At 42.0% G+C, this 14148-nt stretch overlaps 1 protein-coding gene across 1 annotated transcript in view; it reads left to right on the top strand.

The window, feature by feature from the left end:
• The first annotated feature begins 21 nt into the window (after nt 1-21).
• The window catches only part of LOC139562700 (TATA-binding protein-associated factor 172-like), a 62790-nt gene continuing 48663 nt past the window's right edge, over nt 22-14148 (top strand). The window contains exons 1-10 of the mRNA XM_071380635.1: nt 22-441; nt 1820-1943; nt 2532-2646; nt 3285-3425; nt 4666-4874; nt 8676-8809; nt 9041-9170; nt 9358-9426; nt 12722-12811; nt 12919-13014. Of these exons, the coding sequence (XP_071236736.1) occupies nt 428-441; nt 1820-1943; nt 2532-2646; nt 3285-3425; nt 4666-4874; nt 8676-8809; nt 9041-9170; nt 9358-9426; nt 12722-12811; nt 12919-13014 (1122 nt within the window). The 5' untranslated portion in view covers nt 22-427. The remainder of the gene's footprint in view (nt 442-1819; nt 1944-2531; nt 2647-3284; nt 3426-4665; nt 4875-8675; nt 8810-9040; nt 9171-9357; nt 9427-12721; nt 12812-12918; nt 13015-14148) is intronic.

Below are 14148 nucleotides of genomic sequence, written 5' to 3'. Positions count from 1 at the left end.
GCTACGGAGGAAGGAATAAATGCAAGATGGCTCCTCATATAAAATCAGCCTCCTGTGTTCCGTTTAGAGGACAACAAAATTACTCTTTAAATCGTATTAGATTAAAGTACTTATCTGGGAGTAGTGCTGAAGGTTGATACAAGGTTTAAGGTGATATACGTGTAATACATGGCAAGTAACTGACGAAGAAGTTATTGAATAGACAAGAGGGACCTACTTTGAAGCCATGATTTGTTGAACTAATTTCGACTGGTTTCAGGTGGTGAGCTGTGTGACTAAAGAGAGACGCACCAGGGCCTCCTTTGCTAGGCTCGCTAGCTATCGCATTGGATTAGCGTCAAGTAAAGAGGATAACTTTTAAAATAAATGATAGCATCTGTTAAATGCGGATCACAGAAGAGCACATTTACGCATTCAATTAATCGTCATGGCCGTGTCAAGGTAAGATTCCCTAGCTAGCTAACTAACGTTAGCTATTCTTATCAAAGATGATTAACAAATAGTTAGGTACTTGTTAATTAGCATGAACAAGCAATGTCATTATCATTCACGGTGGTGTTAACTAGCTAACGTTAGCTCTAACTAAATTAACGTTAGCTAGCTATTTCAATTGGCCAGCCAGTTTTACTGAGGTAGGTCGCTAACTAGCATCTACACAACTATTGCCAATTAGCTAACATTATGTATTTTTTTTAAGCTAGCTAACGTTAGTTACTAACAGACCTGTATAGCATACAATTGATCTTGCTAATATGTTTAACGAGACATGTTACTTTTAGCTAACCGTTAATTGATGTGCAATCTGCTTGCAAATGTGCCAGTCTGTCATCCTTGCAAATTAGATTATAGAGTGTGTTCATCCAGAGATTTATTTTGATGAGATTAGTCTCCCAAACGTATGGTTATTGTACGGTGGTTGGTTTCCCTTGTGTCATATCTTGTAAATTTAGTTTGCTAAAAAATATCATGGGCAATCGTGTCAGAGTTTGTCTAGTCAGGCTCGCAAGAAGATGCCTATTTGAAGCCTTCAACTAAAACATAGGCTATAAATCAGCTGAAGGCTTTATTTATTTATATCTATTGACAGTTACCCTCCAGCCAATTTATGAATCTATAATTCTAATGAAATGCACATTGTATAATCAAGCTGCTGAACATCCTCATTTTGATATGAAATTATGTAGTTAGTAGTACAATAACAATGAATAACAAATCCAAAATGCTCCACCCTGATCATTTGCATTGAATGGCCAAAGGGGAAAATACTTTTTCTGCCTAAACTATTCCTAATCCACGAAAGATGTACCCATTGCTTAACCACAACTGTATTCATCTGTAGCCTAGAGTTTGTTGGATTTGTTTTACTTTGAGTGGGATGGGCATTTTGCCACACTGAACAGCGTCGCTGTTTTTAATGGCACTCTTATTTTTAGCAGAGATGTGTTCAACGCTCCTATCAAACGGTAGTAATATGCACAGTATACTCTAGGTTCGAATGATTGTCATAACTCATTTAATGGTTTGGATATGAAGTGCCCTCCCTAGTGTTATATACACTGCAAAACTGAAGTGTGTGTGTATATACACCTTATTTCACAAAGCAGAAGTTCAAGTTCCGACTTAACTCCAGTGTTGTCGACAGGATTCTTTTACAACCCTCCATGGCGTTGATATCCTTTCGTAACATTTGGAAATGCCCAAAAAATGAATGCAACTTCTCAGAAGTCTCTTAAAATATATGCAATGTAGACCAATGCATGCATATGCTTATTTTCTGATCTACTTGTTTCCTCTTTTCTCACTCTTTCTCGTCCTCCAGGCTTGATCGTCTGTTCATCCTGCTTGACACTGGAACTACACCGGTGACGAGGAAGGCTGCTGCCGTACAGCTGGGAGATGTGGTCAAGCTCCACCCGCATGAGCTCAACAACCTTTTGTCGAAGGTGGGTGCTGGGCTTGTCCTCATCAGTGCCCACAGTCAGGTTTCTATCTACATCAGGGTTGTATTCATTAGGTACCAGAAGGAAGAAAAGACTCAAACGGGGAGAGACTACTTGTTCTTAAATGAATTTTTTCCCCCATTTTGCTACAATGGGGGGCTAATGAAAACGATCCAGGGATTCATGTTGTCAGCTCCCCACACTTCTGCCTGCAGTGCTGCCAAAAGGACATCCATACTTTAACCACCCATACAGATTTGCAACCCCCCCCCCCTTCACCTTGTCTGGAAAAATCTAACTGGCGGCCCGTAAAGGTCAGAATGTTGCATAGCCCATTGTCTTTGTTGCCTCGAGGGAATGTTGAAGTGATTATTAAACGAGTGGACTGTCTGACCTGGAATAGCCATCTGATTTACATTTTAGTCATTTAGCAGACGCTCTTATCCAGAGTTCATACTTTTCTCATATTGGTTCTCATTACGTTGTAAGCACCATGCTCTACCAACTGAGCCACATGGGACCTGACACCTATTTGAATGAGATGTGTTCCGTCCTCTGAGTCTTGTTTTCTCACTTGCCCATAACCTACAGGTGTTGACATACCTGAGAAGTCCAAACTGGGACACGCGTATCGCTGCGGGTCAGGCAGTGGAGGCCATTGTGAAGAATATCCCAGAGTGGAACCCGTCACCCAAGCTCAAAGAAGGTGAACCAACCTTGACCTGCCACGTTAGTCACAGCCAAGTGCCTGTATTTTGTTAATCCTTACAGCAGCGAACAAATAATGCCTTAAAGGTCCATTACACAAAGGATTATCATTTAAATAACCTTTGAAACGGCCAGGAATGGGGTGTAATGATGTTTGCCCTAGGTGTTGTAATAAAACTGGTGATGATAGCGCTGCATCTCTACTGCTCTTAAGTAACCATTGACAGGAGGTGACGAGGTACTTAAGTGTGTAGGTGTGGGCAGGCACATTTTTTAAAAGCGGTTCAGGCTCATATCAAACATCGAAATGAAACACTTGACATTTCATCAGCAATCAAGCACTCAAGGTCCACACTTTCTAATTTTGTACTGTTAAAAAATCCCTGACAAAGGCAGTGGGACTGATATGTACGCTTAAATAAACAAGTGATACTCGCAAGTGAAGTGTGCAGGTTTTTCCTTTTCTTCCCCCCCCCCCCCCCCCCTTCTAGCTCTGACTCTACTGATATTGAGGAAGAATGTACTGCCTATGCCTTTGGTTGTCCGGACTAGCTATCTTATGAATGCACGAACTGTAAGTCTCTTTGCGTAAGAGCATCTGATAAATGACTAAAATGGAATGCGTGTCTCTTCCAGAGTCGTGTGCAGACTTCTCCCCAGAAGACTCCTCTGACCGGTTGAGTTTCTACCGCTTTGACATTTCCCGCCTGCTCAAACATGGTGCTTCTCTGCTGGGTTCCGCCGGTGCGGAGTTTGAGGTCCAGGATGACAAGTCTGGTATGCATGTTTTTCTCGTCAGTATTATCATGTCATATTTCATACATGTGGGCTGCCACTCAGAAGAAAAAATTAAAACATTACAAAAGGTACATAACTACACCGTATTGAGTATTTGATCATATTTTAAAGTTTAAATAATACATTCAGTATAAACAGGAAAATAAAATATAACAAAAGAAGTTGGCCTCCACCCCCAACCTCCCAGCCCATTCCCCCCCCAACCCCACAAGGCCAACATGTCTCCATCCACTCCCTGAAACCATGTTTCCCCATCTGCTTTTTAACTCTGAACTCCTACTATGAACACCTGTGCTCAGTGAGGCTCCTAATAGTTTGGTTTGTGTCTGTTATTATCCAATTAGAAGGAATGTTATGGGAGAATCCGATATGTGACCACATGGCTAGGCTATGTCTGGTTGTGCTTCTGTTGAACACGTAGCTGCTTGGATTGAGTCCGCCACTGTATTGACATTCGTCTTTTAGCTTGTGCCGGACTCCACACAGCAAACAATTATTTGACACTGTAGGGTGTCAGGATTTTGTTTCAATGTTGCATAATCTGCATTCTGAATCTCTCCCAAATGGCACCATAATATCATATAGGGCATTATTTTTGGACCAGGGCCCATATTCTTTTCCTTTAGACTATTGGATCTGTATCTTCCAAGTTTGCTTTTACATGACGATGTGGTGATCCAAGTGACGAGTTCGAATACAATTTGAATTCAAACGGCTCCAGTCTTTGTCCTTTTGTGTCAATTTAATAATACATGTTTTTATTTTGTTCCCCCAGCTATGGACCTCCTAGTATTCACTACTCTGTATGTCATATGTTCAAGGTCCTGTGACAGTTCATGGTTTTGTGCTTTGCTATACTAGTCCAGAGTGACTTGCGTGCCTCTTTGATATATTTTGGCTGCAGCCTGTGAAAGTACAGTTTACCTGACCTGCTGTTAATCAACACTCTAATCTCTAGTTCACTTGCCTTCCTGTCAGTCTACCTCCCTACTTACGTCCCCTAAGTACAGGAACATGCAGAATGAAGCCTTCACTTATACCTTAAGGGCTGGTTTCAGGGACACACATTGGTCCTGGTCTAATACACACAACATCCAGGACTAGGGGCTTAATCTGTGTCTGGGAAGCCTGCCATAAATGTCTCTGTGATCTCTACATAAAATGTGAGTTGGTCTTTTCTACAAGCACCATACCCTAGCTCTGTGCTCTCCCCTGCCAGGTGAGGTGGACCCTAAGGAGCGTCTGGCCCGCCAGAGGAAGCTGCTGCAGAGGAAGCTGGGACTGGACATGGGTGCCGCCATCGGCATGGACACGATGGAGCTGTTCAACGACGAGGACCTGGACACCCAGTACACCTGCACGCCGAGTGGCCCTAAGGCCCAGGGACAGGGAGAGAGGGGCTCTGAACCCTGCTCCAGCAATCACGTGGTGAGTCGGTAACACTACCGCGATTTCCAACTCTCCTCCTTTACGCTACTGCTGTATGTTGAGCTCCAAATTATGGACAGCATCCTATGAAGCTTGATACCAGGGTCGTGTTCATTAGGCTATGTATTTTGTAACGGGAAATGAAAATCAGCATTTCTTATTGGATGTATCCATGTAATCCCTCCCTGATGCAAAGCATTTTCTCACTACTGAACTCATCCCAGGTAGCATCAAATGCAGGCTATTATCCTTTCCCATTAATTTAGAAAGCTAAGTATAGGTTAATCCAGGTCACAATGGTGGCAGACTGAGTACATTTACATGCACAGTAATAATTCAATATTAAACTGATTATGGCAGTATGCAGATTATGCAATAGTCATGTGAACACCTTACTCTGCTCATCATAATCTAAGTAAACATATGCCGACTAAAACAACTGGTTTTCTGAGTAATTAGGGAATTTTTAGGTACAGGTAAATGCCTTTATTGGCATTTAAGCTGTGTATTTGATCTGCCCATGGGGTAGCACCAGCAGTGTGAGCATCCCTCTTTAGCACGAGTGAAGTGAGTTAGTGACAACTGAATGAATGTATGTGTCTTTAGAAGTAGTTCACACAACTTTATAGGGCTGAACTCCGAATCCAATATGCTTCCCAAAAATAACATGGTGGCTTATTTTGATTAGCGATTGTCTGCCATCAGGTAGCCTGATTTCAGATCTGTCCATGTAAACCGGATTATTAAGGAAATCGTTCTTCTCAATCATGTTAATGTTTTAATCAAACTATTATATTATGACTATCCACAATCACATTGTGTGCATGTAACCGTACTCGGTGTGTGAAGCCGGGCTTAGAAGCTTGGCGGCGCTTTCAGCACCGAACAGCATTGCCAGGTATATTTTTTGACCAATCATTACCTGACTATGCGTAACCGAACTTGGAAAGAGGCATGCTGTAGCTTGTCTGACTGGGAAGTCCGGTAGGAAGGCATTGAAGTAGGTCCTGACAACATGCTTTGGCTCGTACTGTTTAACAACGTTCCAAGCTGTCAAATCCTTGCTTCCTCCTTCCTTGTTTTCTCAATGCCTCTCTAAGCTCACTGGAGGATAGGATCCAAGGTCCCTCCCTCAGACCACCTCCTCCAATGAGCTTAGAGGCATTGAGGAAACAAGGACCCCCTTGGGGCCAATGAGTGACAGTTATGCACATTTATGTTGGGTGTATATATATATATATTCTCCTCTCTCGAAATCAAGTTGATAGCTCACAATGAATGGGATGTCAGAAAATGGACAGTTATACTGATAGTTACATAATGGTCGATACGTAGTCAGTCGTAATATCTGAGCTTCATTATGGGACAAAGGCTAAGAAGCCAAAACCAGAATTTTAACTTTGATACCAGGTCTAGTATCACAATTCTTGATACATCACGATACTAAAGAGAGCACATTGACCAAAGTCACAGAATGGCGCTTGATCCAGACATAAACTCAGCTACTGCTCTATTCAATCGTTGGGCGTCTTGAGTTCAATAACAATACGTTTGACATTTTTGTTTTTTACATCAACATTATTCAGAGACAGCCATGTATGCATTAATGAATCAATCAAATTGACTTTGGTTAAAAACAATCTCGGTATATAACAATGATTCTCTCTTGATGAACTGGGTAAATCAATATGTAGCCTAGGCCTATTCACATAAATGCGTGTTCAATAGGAGTGTGCATGCATTGCGTTTGAGCTTGTTTTGGTTGATTTCATGAGGATACAGATGACAAACGATCTGTTTCCCTTCCATTTGGGACTTATTTTATTGTATGGATCAATAACATTTGCATAGAAGTAGCTTATTTGATAAAAGTGCACACTGTCTCTTCAACCAGTAATGATGTAATTTACGAGGTAAGAGGGATGTCCCGGAGTCAGTTCGCTGAGGCAATAGATAATCTTTGGGAGAAATGTAAGAGCGATTCCTTAAGGGAATAAATAATGTTTTGGTGGTCATCAGCATAGTTTGCATTTTATCACACAAATTACCAGGATAGTAAATTGATGATAGCTTCAGCTGTAAGTTAACAAGAAAAGTTAGTCTACAAAGCTGGAAGCTACTGATATCATCTTGCATTGTAAAGTGTTCTGGACATGTTTTGCAATGTAATTAAGTTTCAAAATGTCTACATGCCGTGTCGCATTATTCAAGTGTTAGCTCCCCACATTAACATGCTGCAACCCAGACTCAGTGCAGGCCCTGCTTTTCGCACTAAGGGGTACATCCGCTGCACTGATAGACCGAGTTGATCCATGAGACACATTTGACAGAAGTACCGAAAGTAATATTCTGCTACCAAACTGTTTTTTAAAAACATTTTATTTTATGTTCTAGTTTCGGTGTATCGTGCAACATTGCTATATAAAATATATTCTTTCTGACAACCATCAGTAGAGTTGAAAATGCGGTGGAAACCCATTTCACTCTCGGTACATTGACAATTATTTTATGTACACTACGTCATCACTCGCATCCTTTTATCCGCAAGAAGTACATTGGATGAACTCATGTCTGGTGGGAAATGCACAGATTTGAATATTTGCATGAATCTGTCACCAATTTGATGGAAACCTAGCAAATGCCTAACTACACAAACCAGGCGCAAGTGGCCAAGAGACGTCATGTGATCACCTACTGCTATCTAGTTGACGAACTGGGAATCAGACTACCTATCCATTGATGTAAATACGTCGACTTGAGCTTTCTCATATGTACACTACCGTTCAAAAGTTTAGGGTCACTTATAAGGACATTTCTTTTTAAAAGAAAAGCACTTTTTGTCCATTTAAAATAACATCAAAATGATCAGAAATACAGTGTAGACATCGTTAATGTTGTAAATGGCTATTGTAGCTGGAAACGGCAGATTATGTTTTTAATGGAATATCTACATAGGCGTACAGAGGTCCATTATCAGTAACTATCACTCCTGTGTTCCAATGGCAACGTGTTAGCTAATCCAAGTTTATGATATTAAAATGCTAATTGATCATTAGATAACTCTTTTGCAATTATGTTAGCACAGCTGAAAACAGTTGTCCTGATTAAAGAAGCAATAAACTGTCCTTAAGACTAGTTGAGTATCTGGAGCATCAGCATTTGTGAGTTCGATTACAGGCTCAAAATGGCCAGAAACAAAGATCTTTCTTCTGACATGTCAGTCTATTCTTGTTCTTAGAAATGAAGGCTATTCCATGCGAGAAATTGCCAAGAAACTGAAGATATGGTACAACGCTGTGTACTACTCCTTTCACAGAACAAAGCAAACTGGCTCAAACCAGAATAGAAAGAGGAGTGGGAGGCCCCGGTGCACAACTGAGCAAGAGGACATGTACATTAGTGTCTAGTTTGAGAAACAGACTTCAAGTCTTCAACTGGCAGCTTCATTAAATGGTACCTGCAAAACACCAACGTCAACAGTGAGGGGACTCGGGATGCTGTTGATGAGTTCATGATCCAACCAACATCTTATCTGGCCTGCACCTTTCAGCGTGTGAGGCGTCAAGTCATTATGTGCTCTTCACTTAAGCATGTGATCTGTGCACAATTTGTTCATAAATATTTGTCACTGTTAGAAGAACACAACATTATGCTCCCTGTCTGAGGAACCGTCTCTCTCTCTGGTCTGACATTAATGACTCTAATCTTAAGATGTCTATAGCTTAACTTATTTTCAGTAAAGTAAACATTGTTTTGTTTAATCAATAAACTCATGTTCAGTTGAAATTGATATTTTTTCAGCCCATGCAGGCGGCAGAGATAATAGACTCAGAGTTTCGACCAGGCATGAGCAACCGACAGAAGAACAAGGCTAAGAGGATGGCCAAGCTAGTGGCAAAGCAACGATCCAGAGACATGGATCCCAACGAGAGAAGGTATGACCTATTTCTTCCAAAGCTTTGTGTTCATTAGGCACCAAAATGAACAAACGGTTCTGAAACTAAGTGGAAGGTGAAGGCTTGTCCAGTAAGAAATGCACCATTTACGTTTGCTCTAATGAACACGACCCAGGTGTTTTGGTCTTTGGTTTCCATCTGCAGGTCTTTTTTTAATTGGATTACTGAGTTGGGAAATCAAATCACAGATCAATATTTTTCTTCCTGCAGTAATGACAGTTTTGAGGGGGAGCCTGAGGAGAAGCACAGGAAAACTAGTAACGTAGTCATCGAGCAACCGGCAACGGAGCATAAAGTCTTAATCGATAACGTTCCAGACAACTCCAGTCTCTTGGAAGAGGTAGGAGATTAACAAAGCTTTATCCTTGCTGACCAAAGAATACGATTGAAGTAAACTATTTTACACACAACTTGAGAATTAATTTACTAGGTTTTTGAAAAATAGGACTGGATAGTTATGAAATTAGTGTCTTTGTCCAAACATTGAAGAGAAGTTCTGATTCAACTTGTGTTTTTGTTTTTTTCAGACTCAGGAGTGGCCCCTGGAGAGCTTCTGTGATGAGCTCTGTAATGACCTCTTCAACCCCTCATGGGAGGTAATGACCTTCGTAGTCTTAGCAGACCTGTTCATGTCATCTGCAATCCTACAGCTCTATGTACACTGAACAAAAATATAAATGCAACATCAAATAATATTGTATTTGTCATATCCCCCGAATACAGAGTGTCGACCTTACCATGAAATGCTTATTTACGAGCCCTTAACCAACAATGCAGTTCAAGAAATGGAGTTAAGAAAATATTTACTAAATAAACTACAGTTTGGACACCTCATTCCAGGGTTATTCTTTAGTTTGACTATTTTCTACATTGTAGCTTAATAGTAAAGACATCAACTATGAAATAACATATATGGAATCATGTAGTAACCAAAAACGTTTTAAACATATCAAAATATATTTGAAATTCTTCAAAGTAGCCTCCCTCTGCCTATGACAGCTTTGCAGTCTTGCCATTCTCTCAACCAGCTTCATGAGGTAGTCACCTGGAATGCATTTATATTAACATGTGTGCCTTGTTAATTTGTGGAATTTCTTTCCTGTGTTTGAGCCAATCAGTTGTGCTGTGACATGGTACGGGTGGTATACAGAAGATGGCCCTATTTGGTGAAAGATCAAATCCATACTATGGCAAAAACAGCCCAAATAAGCAAAGGGAAACGACAGTCCATCACTACTTTGACTGACCTTTGTCTTAATCCTGAAAATGTCAAGAACTTTGAAATTTTCGTCAAGTGCAGTCACAAAAACCAAGCCCTATGATGAAACTGGATCTCTTGAGGACCGCCATATGTAAAAAAACAAGTTACAATGTGACAAAATAGCACGGTTGATTAAGGGTGTGTAAAACAGCAGCCGGCGCTATTACATACAAAAATGTCAGATTTTACTGAGTTACATTTCATATAAGGAACTCAGTCAATTTTAAATAAATTCATTGGGGCCTAATCTATGGATTTCACATGACTGGGAATACAGATATAAATCTGGTTAGATGCCTTAAAAAAAAAAAAAAGTAGGGTTGTGGATCTGAAATAAGTCTATCTGTTGGACCACCATTTGCCTCATGCAGCACAGCTCCTTAATATAGATTTGATCAAGCTGTTGATTGTGGCCTGTGGAATGTTATCCCACTCTTCAATGGCAATGTGAAGTTGCTGGATATTGGTGTGAACTGGAACACACTGTTGTACACGTCAATCCAAAGCATCCCGAACATGCTCAATGGGTGACGTCTGAGTATGCAGCTTCCAGAAATTGTGTACAGATCCTCGCGACATGGGCCCTTGCATTATCATGCTGAAACATGAGATGGTGACGGATTAATGGCACAAGGGGCGTCAGGATCTCGTTACTGTATGTCTAGCATTTTATTGATGGTCAAGTGATGTCGGACTGCTCTCTTGTTATTGGGGCCAGGGAAGAGTCCTTGGCAAGGAAATGGTGATGTGGAATGTGGAATGATCCGCGTGTTCATTCAAAATAGCAGTGTTATTTTTCCATAGATAAGGCAGGGTTTCCCAAAGTCTGTTCTGCCCCCCCCCCCCCCCCATCTGGGTGCACGTTTTGTTTTTCCCCCCTGGCACTGCACAGCTGATTCAAATAACCAACTTATTGTCAAGCTTTGGTTGTTTGAATCAGATGTGTGGTGCTGGGGCAGAGAACAAAACGTGCACCCAGGGAGGGCCCCAGCACCGACATTGGGAAACCCTGAGGGAAGGCATTAAATCGCATTCCGGGTCCTTGCTCCTTACTCTGTTATAGTATTAATTCTGTAACTGATGACACATGCTTATTTACTTTCAAAAGCTATATTATGATGGCACTGTCTCACACTCAACACTCTTAGAAATGAAGGTGAAGGTGCTATGGAAACATAATACACTCTTTGGAAAAAGGGTTCCAAAAGGGGTCCCACCTGGAACCAAAACGGGTTCTACCTGGAACCAAAAAGGGTTCTCCCATGGGGGAAGGAACCCGGGATGGTCTCCCGGGTGGCGCAGTGGTCTAGGGCACTGCATCGCAGTGCTAGCTGCGCCACCAGAGTCTCTGGGTTCGCGCCCAGGCTCTGTCGCAGCCGGCCGCAACCGGGAGATCCGTGGGGCGACGCACAATTGGCATAGCGTCGTCCGGGTTAGGGAGGGTTTGGCCGGTAGGGAGGGTTTGGCCGGTAGGGATATCCTTGTCTCAGTATGTAAAAATGTAATAAAAAAATAATAAAATAAAAAATAAAAAAATGTATGCGCTCTACTGTAAGTCGCTCTGGATAAGAGCGTCTACTCTTGGCCGGTAGGGATATCCTTGTCTCAGTATGTAAAAATGTATGCACTCTACTGTAAGTCGCTCTGGATAAGAGCGTCTGCTAAATGACTTAAATGTAAATTTGAATGCACATTGTGTTTATTGTCCGTAGCTTATGCCTGCCCATACCGTAACCCCACTGCCACCGTGGCACTATGTTCACATTGTAGACATCACCAAACCGCACGCCCACACAACGCAATACCCGCTGTCTGCCATCTGACCGGTACAGTTGAAACTGGGTGCACACTTTGTCAGTGGCCATTGAAGGTGAGCGTTTGCCCACTGAAGTCGGTTACAATGTTCATCTGCAGTCAGGTCAAGACCCTGGTGAGTACATCGAGCACGGAGATGAGCTTCCCTGAGACGGTTTCTAACAGTTTGTGCAGAAATACTTAGGTTGTGCAAACCCACGGTTTCATCAGCTGCCCGGGTGGCTGGTCTCAGACAATCCTGTAGGTGAAGATCCTTGATGTGGAGATCCTTGGCTGGCGTGGTCACACGCGGTTGTGAGGCCGGTTGGACTTAATGCCAAATTCTCTAAAATGACTTAGGCGGCTTATAGTAGAGAAATGAATAATCAATTCTGTCAACAGCTCTTGGACATTCCTGCTGTCAGCATGCCAATTGCATGTGCCCTCGACTTGACATTTGTGTCATTGTGTTGTGACTGGACATTTTAGTGGCCTTTTATTGTCCCCAGCACAAGGTGCACCTGAATGATCATCCTGTTTAATCAGTTTCTTGATATGCCACACCTGTCAAGTGGATGGCTTATTTTGGCAAAGGAGAAATGTGCACAAACAGGGAAGTAAACAAAATTATAGAGAAATAATTTTTTGGGTCCTATGGAACATTTCTGTGATATTTTTTTATTTCAGCTCATGAAACATGGGACCAACAGTTTAAATGTTGCATTTTTGTTCAGTGTATTGTTCTTTTAAGGATCCAATGTATAACTCAACGGGCAGCATGTAGACTGACACTAAAATGAGCTGTGCAGCTAATAGTGCTCTGTGTGTCTGTCCAGATTCGTCACGGAGCAGGCACAGGCCTCAGGGAGATCCTCAAGTCTCAAGGAGCTGGAGGAGGGAAGCTGTTGGGAAGCACTGCAGAACAGGTACTGTATCTGACTTCTCTCTATGCAACCTTCATTCAAACATAAATATTTCATTTGACCTATAATGGATTTGACCATAATAATGTCTGACCTTTGACCGTTTCCAGATGGCGCGGCACCACCAGGAGTGGCTGGAGGATGTGGTCATCCGGCTGCTCTGTGTCTTTGCACTGGACCGTTTTGGAGATTTCGTCTCTGATGAGGTGTGTCTTGTAGCATACCAACCTACTGTGTCCGGGGGTGGCTGAATTTAATTCAATATAACAGTGGTCACCAACCGATCGCTAAACATATCTGTAAACAAAACAAAACAACGATAAAGCTTTTCGTTCCTATTTTGTATTTGTTTCGCGCTGTTGGTGGTAGGGGCAATTGATTCAGCAGCCCTAGCGTTGGGAAGGCAGTGTTCCCATTCGGAACCATTTCATGTGTCTCGAGGTGGAACGCTGCCTATTCGGCAGGCCCAGAGAACAAATCAAGTGCACCTATAGGCCTACTGGTGGCCAATCAGAGCTCAGATCACTGTCTGCACAGTTTCTTCGATCCATAGACTGTAAAAAGAAGCCTTGAACAGACCGCTAAGCTGACAAGCCTACTGTGAGATTTCTAAACGTTTAAAACCATGACTAGAGAGAGACTCGACAAATACAGCAAAGAGCTGCTGTTTTTTATGTGTAAGTTATTGTTCCGCACTGTCAACACTTTGTCCAACACCTTTATAAGCCATAATGTGCGTTTTCCTTACTTCCACACGCTACAACCAGCATTGCAGCTGCGACGTCATTTGATTTACACAATATGCATACCATTTCGAAGATGCAAATTATTTTTCATTGTGAAACAAACAAGAAATAAGATACAAACTGAACTTGAGCATACAACTATTTCCACCCACCCAAAGTCAATACTTTGTAGAGCCACCTTTTGCAGCAATTACAGCTGCAAGTCTCTATAAGCTTGGCACACCTAGCCATTGGGATTTTTGCCCATTCTTCAAGGCAAAACTGCGCCAGCTCCTTCAAGTTGGATGGGTTCCGCTGGTGTACAGCAATATTTAAGTCATACCACAGATTCTCAATTGGATTGAGATCTGGGCTTTGACTAGGCCATTCCAAGATATTTAAATGTTTCCCCTTAAACCATTTGATGGTTGCTTTAGCAGTATGCTTAGGGTCATTGTCCTGCTGGAAGGTGAACCTCCTTCCCAGTCTCAAATCTCTGGAAGCCTGAAACAGGTTTCCCTCAAGAATTTCCCTGTATTTAGCGCCATCCATCATTCCTTCAATATTGACCAGTTTCCCAATCCCTGCCGATAGAATAACATGGTGTTCTCGGGG

Source organism: Salvelinus alpinus, chromosome 32 (assembly GCF_045679555.1).
Source record: "Salvelinus alpinus chromosome 32, SLU_Salpinus.1, whole genome shotgun sequence".
Classification (NCBI taxonomy): Eukaryota; Metazoa; Chordata; class Actinopteri; order Salmoniformes; family Salmonidae; genus Salvelinus; species Salvelinus alpinus.
The sequence above is the reverse complement of the archived record's forward strand: the minus strand, read 5'-3'. Positions and strand labels throughout refer to the sequence as shown.